The sequence below is a fragment of the Kogia breviceps genome, chromosome 18 (assembly GCF_026419965.1).
Source record: "Kogia breviceps isolate mKogBre1 chromosome 18, mKogBre1 haplotype 1, whole genome shotgun sequence".
Taxonomy (NCBI): Eukaryota; Metazoa; Chordata; class Mammalia; order Artiodactyla; family Physeteridae; genus Kogia; species Kogia breviceps.
The window spans coordinates 9,320,009-9,338,892 of NC_081327.1; the positions used below are offsets into that span (position 1 = coordinate 9,320,009).

General features: G+C 55.3%; 1 protein-coding gene across 3 annotated transcripts; it reads right to left on the reverse strand.

The window, feature by feature from the left end:
• Nucleotides 1-8,082: 8,082 nt before the first annotated feature.
• Nucleotides 8,083-18,137, reverse strand: BCL3 (BCL3 transcription coactivator). 3 transcript variants are annotated; one of them, XR_010837688.1, is made up of 9 exons: nucleotides 17,790-18,137; nucleotides 15,924-16,077; nucleotides 11,042-11,150; nucleotides 10,598-10,802; nucleotides 10,402-10,490; nucleotides 10,113-10,190; nucleotides 9,243-9,497; nucleotides 8,845-8,962; nucleotides 8,083-8,707 (listed from the first exon to the last, which is right to left on the reverse strand). XR_010837688.1 is itself a non-coding variant. In XM_059044554.2 (9 exons), the coding sequence occupies exons 1-9, from the start codon at nucleotides 18,043-18,045 to the stop codon at nucleotides 8,520-8,522; spliced, it is 1,365 nt and encodes a 454-aa protein (XP_058900537.1). In that variant the 5' UTR covers nucleotides 18,046-18,137; the 3' UTR covers nucleotides 8,083-8,519. The 3 variants fall into 3 exon arrangements, 2 of the variants coding, with proteins under 2 accessions (XP_058900537.1, XP_058900536.1); XM_059044554.2 differs by having other exon boundaries at nucleotides 9,330-9,497; XM_059044553.2 differs by having other exon boundaries at nucleotides 8,083-8,962; nucleotides 9,330-9,497.
• Between the last annotated feature and the right edge of the window lie 747 nt (nucleotides 18,138-18,884).

The following is an 18,884-nucleotide window of genomic DNA, read 5'->3' on the forward strand; positions in this document are numbered from 1 at the left end:
ACTGCCCTAAGAAACTCCAAGAGACGTGTTCAGGGATGTTAATTGCAGCCTTGTCGGAAATGGAGAAAACTGGAAATCATCAGAAGCAGTGAATACATTGTGGTATCGGTTCACAAAGGACTCCCACAGAGCAGTTCAAGTGAATGAACTGGACACACATTCCAACAACCTGAGTCGTAAAAAACGTAATGACGAGTGTACTGTGTTGAATAGTACCCCTCCCCCATTTGTGTCCACTGGAACCTATGAATGTGACCTTATTTAGAAAGTGTATTTTTAATTTAAAAAAATTAATTTATTTTATTTATTTATTTTTGGCTGTGTTGGGTCTTCGTTGCTGTGAGCAGGCCTTCTCTAGTTGTGGTGAGCAGGGGCTACTCTTCGTTGTGGTTCACGGGCTTCTCATTGCGGTGACTTCTCTTGTTGAGGAGCACGGGCTCTAGGCGCGCGGGCTTCAGTAGTTGTGGCTCGGGGGCTCTAGAGCGCAGGCTCAGTAGTTGTGGCGCACGGGATTTGTTGCTCCGCAGCATGTGGGATCTTCCCCGACCAGGGCTCGAACCCGTGTCCCCTACATAGGCAAGAGGATTCTTAACCACTGCGCCACCAGGGAAGCCCAGAAATAGCGTTTTTGTAGGTGTAACCGAGTTAAGATGAGGTCATACTGAATTAGGGTGGGCCCTAAATCCAATATGACTGGAAATTTGGACACAGACACAGGTATACCCAAAGGGAGAAAGCCATGTGACGACGGAGGCAGAGATTTGAGTGATGCATTTAGAAGCCAAGGATTACTGGGAAACACCCGAAGCTAGGAAGGGGCAAGGAAGGACCCTCCCCTAGAGCCTTCAGAGAGAACATAGCCCTGCCAGCACATTGGTTTGGGGCTCCTAGTCCCCAGAATTTTAAGAGAATAAGTTTGTTGTTTTAAGCCACTGAGTTTGTGGTCCTTTGTTACAGCAGCAACAGGAAATTAATACAATGAGTTTAAAAAAAAAAAAAAAAAAAAAAAGCAAGTGCAGAAGGATTAGTACAACACAATGTTGTTTATACCAGGTAAGAAAACCTGCAAAGGGAATTCCGTAGCGGTCCAGTAGTTAGGACTCTGTTCTCTCACTGCCGAGGACACGGGTTCAATCCCTGGTCAGGGAACTAAGCTCCCACAAGCTGCATGGCGTGGCCAAAAAATAAAGAAAAGAAAAGAAAACCTGCAAAACCAATGCTCTGTATTATTGGGGGATGCATCGTACGTGATAATAGTATGAAACCATGAGTGGTAAGTTGAGCATTAAAGGCAGGACATGTCGAAGGCAAAAGATGGACTCTGAGGATACAATGGGACTACGATATCGTTAACGCTTTAATTAAAAAAACTGGGTCAAATATGGCAAACTGGTTAAGAGCAAAGTGGATACAAAAGCAGCGGATGAGGGCTTCCCTGGAGGCGCAGTGGTTAAGAATCTGCCTGCCAATTCAGGGGACATGGGTTCGAGCCCTGGTCCGGGAAGATCCCACATGCCACGGAGCAACTAAGCCCGTGCGCCACAACTACTGAGCCTGCGCTCCAGGGCCCGTGCTCTGCAAGAAGAGAAGCCACCGCAATGAGAAGCCCACGCACCGCAAAGAAGAGTAGCCCGCGCTCACTTCAGCTAGAGAAAGCCCACCCGCAGCAACGAAGACCCAACGCAGCCAAAACAAAGTAAATAAAATAAATAAATTTATTTTAAAAAATCAGTGGATGATAAGAAAAGATACTGAAAAATCATTAACAGTTAGGGAAATGAAAATCCAAACCACAAGGACATCCCACTTCACACCTGCCAGGAAGGCTATAATAAAAAAGACAGACAATAATAAGTATTGGAGAGGCTGTGGAGAAACTGCAACCCTCAGTCAGTGCTGGTGGGGATGAAAAATGGTGCAGCTGCTTTGGAAAACAGTTTGGTAGCTCCTTAAAATGTTAAACATAGAGTCATTGTATGATCCTGGAATTCCATGCCTATGTATATATATCACAGAGAATTAAAAACATATATCCAGCGGCTTCCCTGGTGGCGCAGAGGTTGAGTCTGCCTGCCGATGCAGGGGACACGGGTTCGTGCCCCGGTTCCGGAAGATCCCACATGCCGCGGAGCAGCCGGGCCCGTGAGCCGTGGCCGCTGAGCCTGCGCGTCCGGAGCCTGTGCTCCGCAACGGGAGAGGCCACAACAGTGAGAGGCCCGCGTACCACACAAAACCCAAAACAAACAAACAAACAAAAAACAAATATATATATATATATCCACACAAAGATTTGTGGAAACAACTTAAATGTCCGTCAAATGACAATGGATAAATGGGTAAATTAAACGCCGTATTCCCATATAATGGAATATCATTTGGCCATTAAAAGGAGTGAAATATTGATACCTCAAAAGCATTATGCTAAAGTAAAAGAAGCCAGTCGCGGGCTTCCCTGGTGGCGCAGTGGTTGGGAATCCACCTGCCAATGCAGGGGACACGGGTTCGTGCCCCGGTCCGGGAAGATCCCACATGCCGTGCAGCGGCTGGGCCCGTGAGCCGTGGCCGCTGAGCCTGCGCGTCCGGAGCCTGTGCTCCGCAACGGGAGAGGCCACAGCAGTGAGAGGCCCGCATACCGCAAAAAAAAAAAAAAAAAAAAAAAAGCCAGTCGCAAAAGACCACATATTGTACGACTCAGTTTATATAAAATGTCCAGAATAGGCAAATCTATGGAGACAGAAAGAACATTAGGGATTGCCTAGGGCTGAAGGAAGGGGGTTGGGGGAAATAGGGAGTGACTACTAATGGGCAGGGGGGTTCTTTTGGGGATGAAGAAATGTTTTAAAATTGATTGTGGTGATGATTTCACAATTCTCTGAATTCACTAAAACCACTGAATTGTACACTTTAAATAGTTGAATTGTAAGCTATATACATTAATATTTAATAAAACTTTTAAAAAGTGGAGGCCGGACCCCAGGGTAGCCACAAGAGGGCGCGCCAAGCACAGATTTACCTCCTCCCTTGGGAACTGAGTTTCTCAGGCCCTGACCGCAGAGCCTGGCCACACCTCCGAGAATCTGGCCACGCCCCAAGGTTCTGACCACACCCCAGGATATGGCCTGCCTTTCATCCAGGCCACGCTTCTGAAACACTGCCCACACCCTCAAGGCCCTGGCCGCACCCCGAGACCTTAACACACCCTAAAGCCCATGTCACACCCCAAAGCAGAGTCTGAAGCAGCAAATTCACACTCCCAGCTCCCCAAGCTCTGAGCACAGATGCATGCACAGACATCAATCCTCTTAGAAACACAGAGCCTTAAAACCATGACTTTTAATTTGCAACCGTTTTCTTTTTTGAAATCATTTTAAACTTATAAAAAAGTTGCAAGAAGAGGACAAAGGTTTCTTGTATACCCTTTACCCAGACTCATCGATTGTTAACAATTTGTCAATTTACTTTATTATTTGCTCTCCCCCTCCCTCGAACCATTTGAGAGTAAGTTTCAGACATTTTACCTCTTTGCTCCTAAACACTCCAATGTGTATCTCCACATCTAAGAACATTCTCTTACACAGTCACAGTACGGTTATCAAAAGCAGGACAGATTCAAATCGCCAGTTGTCCCCAAATTATCCTTCATAGCAAACCATTTTTTCCAGTCCAGGATCCAATCTGAGATCATGTGTTGCATTTAGGTTTTTTGTTTTAAATTTAGTTTATTTATTTTTGGCTACATTGGGTCTTTGTTGCTGAGTGCGGGCTTCTCTTTGTGGTAGCTTCTCCTGTTGTGGAGCACGGGCTCTAGGCGCGTAGGCTTCAGCAGCTGTGGCTCTCGGGCTCTAGAATGTGGGCTCAGTAGTTGTGGCACACGGGCTTAGTTGCTCCATGGCACGTGGGATCTTCCCGGACCAGGGCTCAAACCCGTGTTCCCTGCACTGGCAGGCTGATTCTTAGCCACTGCGCCACTAGGGAAGCCCTGCATTTAGTTTTGATATCTTTTTGTTGTTGTTGTTGTTGTTGTTTTGAGGTACGCGGTCTCTCACTGCTGTGGCCTCTCCCGTTGCGGAGCACAGGCTCTGGACGTGCAGGCGCAGCGGCCATGGCTCACGGGCCCAGCCGCTCCGCGGCACGTGGGATCTTCCCGGACCGGAGCACGAACCCGTGTCCCCTGCATCGGCAGGCGGACTCTCAACCACTGCGCCACCAGGGAAGCCTTAGTTTTGTTATCTTTATATTGTCCTTCAGCCTGGTACAACCGCTCAGCCTATCTTTGTGTTTCATGAAGTTGACGTTTTCGATAAATCACAGGCCACTTCTTAGCTCTTTGGTAAGATGTCTAGATTTGGGTTTGTCTGACATTTCCTTGTGATCAGATCCTGGTTGCAGGAATATTATTAAAGTGATGCTGTGTCCTCCTCAGTGCACGGTATCAGAAGGTACACGATGCTGGTTGTCACATTCTTGGTGATGAATTCCTTTGCTTGGTGAAGGGGAATTGTGGAATCCCGGACTCACCTATTCACCAGATCAGTGTCTCCCCTTTCTGGGCCTCAGTTTCCCTTTCTGTAAAATGGAGGAGTGGCTGACTTGAGGGTCTGCTCACACACTGAACCAGCAGATGTGTTCTGTTCAGTTCTTATGTAAAAGTATTTTGGGGGGACAGCACCCACATTTAAGATTTGGCAGATTTCATGCAAGCGCTTGGAAGAGATATTCTCTGAGCATCTGGGTTTACTCAGGGTGATGATAACAAGTGAAACTTTGCAACAGGGACTGGGCCCCCGGAGAAATGCATTGAAAGTATGACTTCTGGTTCTAGAATGGTAGGACTTTCACAGGAGAACAGTTCTTGGTGGTGGTGGTTAAGGGGGGTGTTTAATTCTGGGAAGGCTGGTGGGGGGGGGACTGGAGACCCTCTGTATAGCCCTTCTCCCCTCTCCTTGGAGTCTTTCTTCAGGGGAAGGGGGCTGGGTGTGGAAGGACATGTGCCCAGTCCCAAGGTCAGGAAGCTGAGAGGGGGTTTCCATGTGTGGACAAGCCAGATCCTTTGTTTTAGAGAAGTAAGTTACCAAGGTCAGGGCCGGGTTCAGCTTTTGAACCCGGGGATAGTTTCTCACACACAAAGAGGCACATCACCTCCAGTCTTGACCCACAGATACAAGGAGATCTTGACACGCACTCCAGGCTGGTGACGGGGCTGGCACCTACACTCTCATCAAATCCTCATCGACCCATCAGCCCTCAGATGTGGGCATGATCCCCATTTTACAGATGCGGAAATGGAGGCGCAGGGCCTGAAGTCACCTGATCAAGGTCACGTGGCTAGGGAACGGAAGGGCTGGACTCGAACTCAGTTCTAACTCCGGGGCCTGTGCTCTCAACGACGCACCACCTGTTATCTTGCACCCTTTCCACACACACATGCATGTGCACACACAGAATAATAGGCATAACCACACACAACCTTCCTGTGAGTCAAGAGGGCCCAGTGCCTATGAGCGTGGGTTTAGGAGGCAGGAGACCTGGCCTTGGACGGGCAACTTGCTCTCTCTGAGTCTCAGTTTTCTCATCCGGAGTATGGGTGCCATCATGGTCAATACATGGTTGCCAATATTTGCTCCCAAATTGGTCACACAGTGTGACAGGGGACCAGACACAGCCACAAAGAATCTCAGACACCATAATGCAGTGGGGAGTGGGTGAGGCTCACCCATTCTACCATCACTTCTCAGGGGTCTGCGCCACGCCAGGCAGTGTGCTGGCTGCTGTGGGTAGGGCAGCAGGAGGAAACTGTCCTCCCAGGGTTCACAGTCTACTGGAGAGACAGTCATTGCACATGACCTTGCTCATGTGGTGGGATTATCACGTGGGAGGTTCTCACACACAGCTGCTTTCAGGGCCCAACAGTCACCCTCTGTAGTGGGTTGAGCGGTGGCCTCCCACAAAGATATGTCCCCATCCTAACCCCCCAGAACCTTTAAATGTGACCTTATTTGGAAAAAGGGTCTTTGCAGATGCACTCAAGGTTAGGATCTCAAGATGAGATCATCCTGGATTACCCGGGTGGGTTTAGGGCTAAACCCAATGACAATTGTCCTTATAAGAGCCAGAAGAGAAGACACAGACACACAGCAGAGGAAGCCACGTGAAGATGGAGGCAGAGATTGGAGACATGAAGCCACAAGGCAAGGAATGCCAGCAGCCACCAGAAGCTGGAAGAGGCAGGGAAGGATCCTCCCCTAGAGCCTTTGGAGGGAGTGTGGCCCTGCTGACACCTTGATTTTGAACTTCTGCCTTCCCGAGTTGTGAGAGAATAAATTCATTTTAAGCCATCTAGTTTGTGGCCATTTGTTACAGCAGCCCTAGGAAACCAACATGTCTTCCACATCAGGCAGCTCTAGGGACACCATAGCCCAGAGGCAGCATCAAAAGCACTGGCACGTGGTCACAAACACACACACAAAGACGCATGGCCACCTAAGTCAGGAGGGCCATGTGAACATGGGCTACCCAGTGAGAGCTGCCCCAGAAGTGCGTGTGCATGGATGTGTGTGCGTGTGAGTACACACACACACACACACACACACACATACACACACCACACCCCTAGCCTAGACCCAACAGTGTCTCCTAGGAAGACATTAAGGCAGAGGGTCCCACAGATACACAGCATGTTGTGGAGTCACCGCAGCAGAAATGTTCACAATCACCAAGACATACAAAGACCCAGAGGCCCAAGGAGGGCCCCCCAGACTGAAAAACCCACACTCAGCATCACTCGGAAACACAAACACATGGTCACTCAAGAAAACCAATAGAATAGGACAAAGGTTGCGAGCTTCTCCCAAAGGACGCCCCTTTCTCCAAGGCTGGAGGCACTGGGGGCTGACATGGGGTCCAGCCCTTTCTTGGGGTTCCAGCTTGTCCTTGCCCCCCACCATGGTACATCCACCTTCCCTTCCCAACGGGCAAATCCCTGTAACAAATCACGTACCCATATACCCACTGCCTAGTGATGTTGCTTCTCTGATCGAATAAAGACGCCGATGATATTTACATCCTAACCCCTGGAACTCTGTGAATGTTACTTCATATGGCAAAAGGGATTTGGCAGATGTGAGGAAGTTAAGGGTCTTGAGATGGGGAGATTATCTGGGGGGAAGCTGGGGGAATCACAGGGTCCTCCTAAGAGGGAAACAGGAGATCAGAGTAGATGTACAGATAGAAGCAAGAAGGTGCTGTGATACAAGGAAGGGGCCATGAGTCAAGGAATGCAGGCGGCCTCCGGGAGCTGGACAGTGCAAGGGACCAGATTCTCCTCTAGAGCTTCCAGAAGGAACCAGCTCTGCTGACACTTTGACTTTGGGCCAGTCAAGTTGATTTTGGACTTCTGACCTCCAGAACTATAAGAGGATGAATCTGTGTTGTTTTAAGCTGCTGAATTTGTGGTGTTTTGTTACAGTGGTAACAGGAAATGAGTGCAAACCCTGACTGATTCATAAGAGATGCGTCCAGACAGTCAAAAATATATATGTATGTCAGGGGGGCCCTGGAGCCACTGAATAAAATGTGACACACCAAGCGAGGCAGTCACATAGAAACAGTCACAGGCTGACCGCAGGTCTCAGTGTCAGGAACACTCACAAATGCTACACGCACGGAGACCCAGAGGCACCTGGCATCAACAGTTGACCACAGGTACGCAACAGTCAGCTGTACCACGGGGACCCACAAACCGCAGAATCCTTCAGAAGCACACATGCACACACACGCACACACCTAAGGTCACTATGGAACCCAACAGAGTCCTCTGGAAAGATGTCACACTTCACGTCATCCCCAGAAACAATGGCACAGTGACACAATGACAGAACATTTACAACACACCGTAAGTCCTGGAGTCGCCCACACATGTCGCTGTCAGTCTGAGACTCACATGCAGTCAGCTGGATACAGCACCCAGGTGGCCGCGCGCGCACGCACACACACACACACACACACACACACACACACACACACACACACACACACACTCTTCCTCCAGACCTCCTCATGAAAGAGGCCTAGCAGAGCCAGGGATACGGTACAAAAATAGTTTATTACAAAAGAAATCCAACCAAAAAGCCTAATAATTTACATTGATATCAGTGCCTGGCTACAGCCCATCTCTCCCTCCTTACTGAACTGGGTAAAGGCCAGAGGGGAGGGCTGTTCCTTGGTTCCACCAGCTCTGGGGGAGGAGAAGGGAATGCACGATTGGGTGAAGTTCCAGATGGGAGACCGATGCCTGAAAATAATAGAGTAAGAGTCCCGGGCTGGGGGTGGGGACGAGATGGGGGAATATCCGTGCTGAGAAGAGGGGGGCGGTTACAGGTAAATATATGTGCCTCTGTGCAAATCCTGGTCCAGAAGATTGGGGGGGGGGGCAGAGAGATCTTCACAGTTTCCAGGAGGGCTGACCCCATAGGGCAGTGAGGTCCCTCCTCATGAGTCCGAGATCTGCCCCCCCATCCCTCTCAGCTACCTCCTGGAGCTGGGGAGGGGGGCACCGGCCGGCCAGGGGCTCGGAGGACCCCGGCATAGGGCAGGAAGGTCGGTGGAGATGAGGCAGGAAGGAAAAAATTGGGGGGAACCATGGGGAATCCAGGGGGTTCCTTGGGGGGAGACTGGGAGGGCGACGAGGGTGGTGATGCTGACAGAAGACCTGTGGGAAGAGAAGAGAGAGGAGCGGTGAGGGCAGCGAGAAGCTGGATCCAGGGAGAAGGGGGCTGGGGACCCCCACTCCTGGGTTCTGAGGGAGGGCGGAGCTGGGCTGCTGGAAGTTGGGAGCCGGTTTCTCACCATTGGAGCTGAGGCGGCTGCTGCTCTCAGGGGAGGTGGTGGCACTCCGGTCAGGGGAGGGCTCTGGCTGGCATGCAGGAGCAGGCCGTGTGGCCTTCCCTCTCAGGATGTCGATGACCTGTGGGGCGATGGGGCGGGGTGTCCTCACCAGGCCACCCCTACCCACACAGTCCTGCCTCTCTCCATCTCTCCTAGCTCACGGGGTCTCCTAGCTCAGGGAGCACCGCCTCTTTCTCAGTACGTGCAGGGGGACAAGTCACTTCCTTTCTTTGTGCCTCAGTCACTCCTTTGTCTAGAACTCACACCCACGCCCTCAGGCTCACCGGCTCGCCTCCAAGCCCTGGCACAGACGCGCACACGCCCACCGCCGCATCCCCTGCACGCACGTGCCCACTCACCTGTCATCCGCGCGGACCGGCGCTCGGGCACAGACACCCCTGCAACCCCTGTAACCCCCGCCGCCACCAGCGCGCACACTCACTCACCCGGCGGCTGCGCGCCACCATGAGCGGCGTGTCGTTGTGGCAGTTCTTGAGGCCGCTGTCGGCGCCGCTGCGGACCAGCGTGCGCACGAGCGGGAGGAGCCCGCGGCCTGACGCCGAGTGCAGCGCCGAGCTGCCCGAGTACATCTGCGCGTTCACGTTGGCGCCGTGCTGCGGAGGAGGAGGCGCGGGTCAGGACCACCGCCAGGTCCCGGTGGAGGGGGGGCGGAACCCAGGGGCGGGGCCACAGTGAGGGGCGGGGCCGGGTGTGAAGGTGGGAATCACAACCTGGGGCGGGGCCAGATCGGGGTGAGGTGATGGAAGGGTAGAAGTTGGAAACAAAGGCGGGACAGGGCGGGATTGGAGGGGCGGCGCCGAATCTACCGGAGCTGGACTCGGCAGCCCCGCCCAAAGCAGGGGCGGAGTCAGAGAAGGGAAGGGTCCAGAGTCTGGGCCTGATCGTGGACGGAGTCGGGGCGGAAGGACAGCGCGGAGACAGGGCCAAAGCCGGAAGGCAGCAGGGTCGGCAAGACTCTAGCTGGTTGGGGCCTGGGACGTTTGGGGGCCGGAGGAGGGATGGGAGAAGACCCGGGACTAGTTCATAGCCTGGAGGGGTGAAGTCCTAGGGTTGACAGAACGAGCCCTCGAAGGAAAGGTCGGGGCTGGAAGCGCAGTAAGAGCAAGAGCCAGAACTGGAAGGCGGCGTCGGTGGCAGGGATGGGGCGACAGCCGGTTGGTGTCAGAGGAAAGGGTGGGCGAGAGGCCACGGGCAGGGGCCTTACCCACCTGTAGCAGCAGCTGCACCATGCTAAGGCTGTTGTTTTCCACGGCGTGGATGAGTGGGGAGCGGCCACTCTTAATGTCCTGCGGCAGGGAGGGAAGGTTTTAAGCGTCTCCTAGCACTGCCCAAACAGCCGGCGGCCCGCATCCTAACCGCTTGGTCCAGCATCTCAATCCCCTTAGATTCTTCAAGCCCCACCCCACCCACTCGGGCTCTCTCCCACCCAAGCCCCGCCCCGTTGGCCCCGCCCCTCTCTGCTCCTCTTGGCCCCTCCTCCGGCCCAATCGCGCTCACCACAGCGTCGATGTCCGCGCCGTGCTCCAGCAAGAGCAGCACCGCTTCTTGGCACTCGGTGTTCACGGCCACGTGCAGGGCGGTGAGCCCTGAAGGAGAGGGAGACTCAGTTAAACCTGGGCCTGGGGCTTTGCAGCCTCAGAAGGACTCCAGGTCCTGCCGGACAGCCCCACCCCGCGCCCGGGTATATGCTCACCGTCGTAATTGCGGGCCTCCAGGTCCATGGTGCCCCCGCCCGTGCTGTCCAGCAGGGCCCGCAGGCAGGCCGGACTGCGGTGCTCGCAAGCTAGGTGGGCTGCCGTCTGGCCGTGGCGGTCCAGTGCCATGGGGCTGGCACCGGCCATCACCAGGAGCCGGACCACAGACGGCAAAGTGGTGATCACAGCCAGGTGTAGCGGTGTCTGGGGAACAGAGACCGTGAGGGACCCGTTCCCTGCCCTACGTCCCAGTCCTACCTTCCTCAGAATTCCCGAGTCCTGACCCCCAGCTGTAGTCTTAGGCAGGAACCAGAAATTTGGAGCACCTCCTCCCTCAGATTCAAGAGTCAGGGCCCCCCAGCTCTTCTTCCCGTAGGAAACAGGAGTCCGGGTTCCCAGACCCCTCTTCCATTAGATCCAGGCCCCCAGGCCCCCAGCCTCACCTGCCGGAGGTTGTTGTAGATATCCAGCTCCCGGCCGCCATGCTGGAAGAGGTTGACTAGCCGATGCACAGCTGGTAGATTGCCCTGCACCACCGCAATGTGGAGTGGCCTGGGGGTGGAGGATCACAGGCATTAGAGGCTGGTCACCTCTCACCCCCATACTCTTAGCAGTGCTAACTCCAAAATGTGCAGGATACTTTAGAAGTGTCTCTAGAATCCAACCACTGCTCCCCACCCCCACTCCCTCCATCCTGTCAGGCACCACCATCTCCCCTCCTGGACTGTCCCCTCCTCGCTGGCCTCCCTGCTTCCATCCTGATCTATTGTCTGTCCCTCACATAGCAGCCAGAGGGACCCTTTTAGAACCTAAGTCAGGTCACGCCCCTTTTCTGCACAGAATCCTCAGAGTAAAGTCCTCACCATGGCCCACAGGCCCTGTTTGATCTTGCCTCCTGCTCTTCAATTCCTTTTTTTTTTTTTTTTTTTTTGTGGTACGCGGGCCTCTCACTGTTGTGGCCTCTCCCCTTGTGGAGCACAGGCTCCGGACGCGCAGGCTCAGTGGCCATGGCTCATGGGCCCAGCCGCTCCGCGGTATGTGGGATCCTCCCAGACCGGGGCACGAACCCGTGTCCCCTGCATCGGCAGGCGGATTCTCAACCACTGCGCCACCAGGGAAGCCCTTCAATTCCTTTTGATATCATCTCTGTCCACTCTCCTCAGCCCACTCTGGCCACTAGCCTGCTTGGTGTTCCTCAAACATACCAAGCATGCTTGCCTCCTAGGCCTTTGCACTGGCTGTTCGCTCTGCTGGGAAGAGTCTTCCCCCCATACCTGCAGGGCTAGCTCCCCTCATTTGGGCCTCTGCAAAAACAGTACAGCAGCGGCTCCCTCCCCCTCCCCCGGCTTTATTTTCCTCCAGTTCATCACCTGACATGGTACACTGTACTTGTTTCCTGTCTGAATCTCCCCCGTAGAAGGTCAACTCCACCAGGGTGGAGTGTCTGGTGTGCTTCCATCACTGCCCAGTGCCTGGGACAGTGGCTGGTGCTGAGCAGGTGCTCCACAAACACGCTCTGAATAGATGAGTCCCCCTCAACGATCCCTGGCCATCCTTGAAGCTGGTAACCACATTCCCACCCCACTCCAGGCCAGTTTTCTCATCTGTGGAATGGGCGTGGATGAACTCGATACCATCAAGGTCTCCACCGGTGGTGACTGGAGATCACGGTCAGCCTCCATCCCAAGAGTATGTATGTGGAGGAAGTTCTGCCCAGAAGGGAGGTGGGACAAACTAGTCACTGTTTGGGAAGCCGGACTGCGCAACCCAGGTCCGCCCCCCTTCTGGACTGAAGGACTCATTCCCTCAGCTTCTGGGAAGGTTGTCAGCGCTCAGCTCTCTCTGGGAATTACCCTCCGCTGAAAAGAGCTGCTGGCTCAGGTCATGGGGGTGAGGTGGGTAGATGCCACCCAATGGCATCCAATGACTGGTCCGTGTGGACGTCGAAGGCCTGCGCTTCTGGCCCCAACTCTGAAGGCCACTCCAGCTGCAACATTCCCTGTGGGATAACTGAGGCCCTGATGAAACTACGTAGCAGCTCAAATTCTCCCTCGGCCCAGTCCTGCTTCCTCCATCTCTGTAAGGCATTGATCTGGATAACACTTTTCAATAAACTTCCTGCCAACTTCCCAGGGTCCCCAACCTGGAAGAGCCATTTAGAGCTGAGAGCAATCTGGGGCGAATGTATGGGGTGGGGGACATTAGCGCTGAGGGCACAAGGCTGACTGGAGGTACACAGTCCCTACAACCTTTCTTTAAAGGCCATTTTCTAGAGCGACTTCTTCTTTCTCACCCACCACTGCTTGCTGACAAACCAGGGCGTGGCTAAGAGAGGTGAACAGCCGCTCTCCCCAGTTGCGGAATCTGCATCCAGAATCCAGCTCCCTAGGTACTGGAGGCAGAGAAATCCTGCAGCCCTGGGGGCTTTGCCGGGGCTGAGTAGGCCAGGGTTGCAAATTGCGTTACCAGTCTCTCTGGCTGTGCGGCTAGGTGGCCCTTTACAGCCTCGGGTTTCTCCTCCGTAACGTATAGCCTACAAGAACGCCCATCTCCCAGGAGGAGATTATGCAGGTGTAACGCTGAACCTGGATCCTGAGCCGAGAAAGCCAAATTTAAAAAGAAATCTTGGGGGAGGGGTAGGACCTGGGCCAGGGCCCCCTGGGGAAGGGCTCCCTCCCCTCCCTGCATCTCCCAGGATGCCCGGCCTGGGTCCCCTTCGGGGCAGGAGGGGTTAAATGAGGGCTGAGGGAGAAAATTATTTCAGAGAAACCGTCCAGGCCTGAGTTCCCATAAACGCGCGGGCCGCAGGGGGTGGGGCGGGGCTGGAGGAAGTGGGGACGGGAGGGGCGGCCCAGCCCTCGGACTTCCAGTAACAGGTCTGCTGGGCGGGGCTCGGCTTCCTGCTCCCGGGGGAGGGAAGCCTGTCCCGTCGGGGATCTACCCCGGCCACCCGGACACCCCAACTTCCATCCTCGAATAGGGCGGACAGGGGAGCCTAATCCAAAGCGATTTAGTTACCCTGCGGGTAAGGGCCCCAACTTCTCCAGCCAGGGGACCCCTCTGGAACTCCACCCTCCAGGGCTCCGACTCCAGCTGGCTCCCTAACCCCCACATCCTGGCATCCATCCCCAAGATCTCTTGGAACCCGGGAATACGGTGCCCTAACTCTTTGCGGATACGGACTTTCCCCTTCCCTCCGAGTTCTAGATCGCCAAGCTAGCTGCCCTGCCCCCTGCTCCTTACCCGCTCAGGGGTCACGGAATGCAGTACCCCAACCTCTGCTCTCTGGGACTCAGAACGCGTTCCCCCCTCTCTTGGAGACGCAGACTTCCATCTCCCCAGTGCCTCCCGACTTCTTGGTGGCGGGGGTGGGGTGGGGTGGGGGGTGGGGAGGTTGTCCGAATGCCCTGAGATCTTACTCCCTTGAATCCCTAGAAGTCCGCCCTCCCAACCGTAGCTTTGCTGCTCTGGGGACCCAGACCTAGCGTGTCCCCCCCCCCCCCGCCCCAGCCTGGCCTGCGCCTGCTGCCCATTCCGGTAAAGCCTCGGCCCCAGCGGAAGGGGTTAAGGTTAGAGGGAGCGCCAGGAGAGGGGGAGGCTGCGAGTGAGTGACGGGTGCTGACGTCGGGGAGGCAAAGCAGCTGGGCTGCGGTCAGGTTCTGCGGGAAGGGATTTCCCCCAACAGGCAGCTGAGGCAGAAGTGTTTGCTTTGGGGGAGAGCGGGGAGGGCGGGGAGGGCGGCTGGGGCGTGGGGCTGGAGACTGGTGTGCCCGGTCGCCTCTGCACCCTGCTTTCACAGGCTGCAAACAAATCACCCCTGGGGACAGGTACAAATTAAATCTATTTCACTGATGACCCCAGACGTACCCAGAGTGGGTGGGAACTAGCTTTACCGAGCCCTGTATATCGCAGGCACTTTCTCCTGCTTGGGTTCACAAGGATTTGTCCACGACAACCCTGGGAGCTCTGTTCCACCAACCAAAAGCCGCTCCCATGTACTGAGCACCTACTGTGCGCCCCCCCCTCCCCCCGCCACCGTTCTATGCACTGTATGTATGTACATCACTGCACTGAATCCTAACTGTGATTATAAGCCCGGATTTCCAGACAGGGAAACTGAGGCTCGAGGATGTGAAGTCACCCAGGAGCCAGTGGTGGAGGCCCCCCTTTCCTTGTAGAAATAGGCTTGTCCATCCCATCTCCACCTGTAGTTTCCAGTCCCCAAACCCATTCCCAGATAATCGCTTTATAGAAATCATTTCATTTCTGCCTCACAGAGACCCTCATCTTACGCTTCCTGTTTTTACAGGGGGAAACTGAGGTAGAGAGGGGTGAGAAAGTGGCCAGCTGAGATTCAAACCGAGGTCGATAGAATAACGATAACCATGGTGGTCGAGTATATATGAGTGCTTACTATGTGCTAGGCCCTCCCATGCAGGATTTATCAGCAGCTTCCTGCTGCTCAGAAGCATGTCTCTCAAACGGCAGGTGATAATAAAACCATGAGATTTGGGAAATCAACTTAAGGGCTCATCAAATTAACTTAGTGGGCTATGACCAGGAAACAATGACATAAGACTAGAATAGAAAATCCCAAAGTAGATCCCAAGTCGTAAGGGTGAGTGTTGTTTTGTTCTGTGCAATTTTTTTTTTTTTTTTTTTTTTTCGGTACGCAGGCCTGTCCCTGTTGTGGCCTTTCCCGTTGCGGAGCACAGGCTCCGGACGCACAGGCTCAGCGGCCATGGCTCACGGGCCCAACCGCACCACGCACGGCATGTGGGATCTTCCCGGATCGGGACACGAACCCGTGTCCCCTGCATTGGCAGGCGGACTCTCAACCACTGCGCCACCAGGGAAGCCCTTGCAATTTTTATTTCAAGTTTATATGTGCGTGTATATGCTGGGCTGAGTAAAAAGCAATAACGATAATAATACCAGTGATTAATACATATTGAACAGTCCATCTGCGAGGCTCAGTGCTAGGAGCTTAACATGTATAGTTCATATAATAAATCGGTCGGTGAGATGTCTTCCTTATTTTGGGATTTTGATAAAACATTTGAAGCCCACTGCTCCAAAAACAGTCCTGGGAGGTAAGTGCTCTCAGGGTGCCCATTTTTCAGAAGAGGAAACTGAGGCCCAGAGAGGGAAAGGGGCTTGCTCAGAGTCACACAGACAGCGGTGGAGACAGGGTTCTAACTCAGGTGCAGGGTAACTTGAAGGCCCACGCTGAGTGTCCCTGTGCTGTGGTGGGTGGGTGAGGTGGGTGGAAGGTTGGTCTCCCCACTCCCTACTGCCCTCCATGAATGGGGGACTGTCACTCACGTGTCTCCATCCTCGTCGGCATGGGTGGCCATGGCGATGTCAGACGACAGGGGGTGTTCCATGGAGCACAGCATGGGGTACAGGGGTGTAGGCAGGTTCAGCAGAGGAAAGGGGGAGCCCATTGTTGGGGAGGGGTACAGGGAGAGTAAAGGTCCTGGGCAGAGAAAGGACACGGGTGAGACCAAGCCCACGGATCCTCAACCCACCCCCCACCTCCCGGCCTTCGCTCCTGTGTGTCACCTGCTCTTTTTCCCAGGTCCCTTTTGCATCTCCTACTGAGTCCTCAAGGCGCAAGACAAACCCTTCTACCGCATCCCTCCCTCTGGGTTCCTGCAGCTTACCCCCCCCCACCCCCGCCTCAGCTCTGGACACTCTCACTGTCACTTATCTTTACTTGTGTCTGATGCCCCATCTCCCACTAGGCAGAGAGTCCCTTAAGGACTGAACCCCCATCATCACTCAGCAGGGGGACCTCAGGGCCTGTTTGCTGAGTGAATTTGTGGCTAAGGGAGGTAAGGATGGATGAGGCACTGGATGTAGGGTGTGGGGTGAATGTGTACAGAGTTTGGGGAGAGGGAGTGGTGCCAGAAACGTGTTCAGATCAAACTATTGGAAGGGACCGTGGTAGCACGCAAATCCATATCCACCCATCACACGTATGGGGAAAACTGAGGCCTGGGTTCTCATGGGGGAATGGGAAAAAGGAGAAGGCTGTGACGGGCCTCCTGATGCACAGCTTGAAGCTGTACTCTGAGGGGGTGGAAGGTGCAGAAACTGGGCAAAGGTCTGGAGGCACTAGGCGTGGGGTCTCCGCAGCTCTGAGGGTCACTCCGAGATCGTGAGGTGAGCCAAGTTGTGGGAGGGGCCACCCCCTCCTGGAGGTCAGGGACGGAGACAGGATTGGGAAAATGGATTTTGGCCTTCTCTGTCATATCCTGGCCCTTGGGGGCTCCCATTCCTGAAACCCCAAGTTTCTTTGTCCTTGCATGTCTAATACCAGGCCTTGACACCCTGAGGCCTTCTGCTCAGAGACCCCTGAATCCTTCTTCCTGGCTCTAAATCCTTGAGTCCCAGAACTCCCCAGTCCTGCCCCCAATTCTTAGACTGAACCCAGGCCCCCTAAGGTCACCTGACCTTGTGACCCCAGCAAAGACACTGATTACTTGCAAGCACACAGAACTGAGTGCTCAGAACCCCAGATCTCTGTCCTGCTGGCTCCTTAAGGACCCCTGGTATCTGGATCGGTTTCCTTGGGTCCTTGTGATCCCAGATATTGGGGTGCTCAGAACTCCAACGCTGTTCTCCTAATTCCCATCATCTCCCGATATCTTGGTTCCTGAGATTTTGACATCCGGGGATCCTTAATATCTGTCTCCTTAGAACCCCAGTCTCGGTTCCCCTGACTTCCTTTGACCCCACATATAGTTCGGGATGCCAAGAACCCCAGTTTCTTGGGTCCAAGTGCTGATTCCTTATAACCCTAGATATCTGGGTTCTGAAGAGTTTATAATTATTCCCTGAGAACCCATTTCTGTACTGCTGGGCACTGTCTCCTAGCTCCCTTATATGTGGCACTCGGACCCTGGACTCTATCCCTCAGGGCCCCCTGACACCCAGCCTTCCTACAACCCCGATGTCTGTGTCCCAAGGCACTGCTCCCTGAAGCTCCCATATCTGCACCCCTGGGACCTCAGGCTGTGCGCCCAGCTCCCCAGGAACCCCATATCTGTGCCCTTGGGACCTTGGCTTCTGTCTCTCAGCTGCCCGAGGCCCCGTATATTACGTCGGGGCTCTGCCCCTGGCTCCGGTAGTGACCCTTTGCACTGCCTGGCCCCCACCCGGCCATGACCCGCGGAAACCACTCACCCTGGTAGTAAATTGCTTCTGGCCGGGCCAGGCCGTGGGGGGGCGCAGGCACAGCTGGAGTGTCTGAGCCTCCGCGGAGGGGATCCGGGGGGACGACGGGGCCCGCAGCGTCGCGGGGGGCGGCGGGCTCCGGGGAGGGCGCGCGCAGAGGGCGCTTGCGGAGCGGCAGCGCGGCGCCTGGGGGTCCGGCGGCCTTGGGCCGGGTACGCAGGTCCACGGGCCCCTCGTCCATGGTCCCCGCGGGGCATCGGGGCATGGGGCCGCCGGGGACGGCGGCCGAGCGGGCGGCCGGAGTGCGGCTGGGTTGGCGGCACGGGAGGGTGGCTGCGCCGAGCGCCGGGACTTCCCCTGCCGCCGGCTGAACTGAAGGGACTTTTGTCAGCCCGGGCGGTGCCGACCTCCCGCCTCCCCGCCCCCGGCCCCCCCGGGGCCACCCGTCCGCCCCAGGGGTTTCCTGGACCAGCCGCCGCTCCCGCCGTCCCGCGGTGCAGCCTGCAGAGCGCCCCGCCCGCGCCGCGCCCCGCGCCCGCCCCCTCCCAGCCCCGCGGCGGCCGGAGCGGCCGGGTCTTGGCGGGGGGCGGGGGGCGGGGGGGGTGGGAAGAAGGCGGGGTCGCGGGTTGCGGGGTCCCCACCCCCGCGGCTGCACGCGTCAGGCTCTGTCTCGGCGTTTTTGTCCTTCTGGCTGTAGGCCTCTGTGTCTCTCAGTCTGTAACTCTCTCTCTCTGGCTTTCGGGTCTGGATAGATGTCTCTCTATCTCTGTGTCTCTGTTCTCAGTGTCTGTGTCGCTATCGTCTCTTTGCTTCCCTCACCATCTCTCTGGCACTCGAGTGCTGTCTGCTTCTCAGCCTCTCCCCCAGGGAGGCAGTTCCCTGAGGCCCTGGGGTCGCTAAGACGCGGGATCGATTCCCGACTCCTACTTCCTCGCTGGGTGACCTTGACCAGGCGCTTCCCTTCTGTGGGCCGTTTCCTCCTTTGTGCCTCCTCAGCTTTGGGTCTGAACTTCGCTGGGGCTGGTGTTCGGTGGGGAGAGCGCAGGGAAACAGTGAACGTGTCTCTTCCCGGCGGGGTCCCTGCACCCAGCCGGAGCCGCCGGG

What these genes read in the sequence shown, in the direction of transcription:
- BCL3 (XM_059044553.2), bottom strand. Translation starts at nt 18,045, where the DNA reads ATGCCCCGATGCCCCGCGGGGACCATGGACGAGGGGCCCGTGGACCTG. An exon ending in GCCGACGAGGATGGAGACAC is followed by an intron (nt 11,151 to 15,923) that starts GTGAGTGACAGT and finishes CTCCACCCCCAG; the next exon opens with GCCACTCCACATTGCGGTGG. An exon ending in GCGCGGACATCGACGCTGTG is followed by an intron (nt 10,191 to 10,401) that starts GTGAGCGCGATT and finishes TCCCTGCCGCAG; the next exon opens with GACATTAAGAGTGGCCGCTC.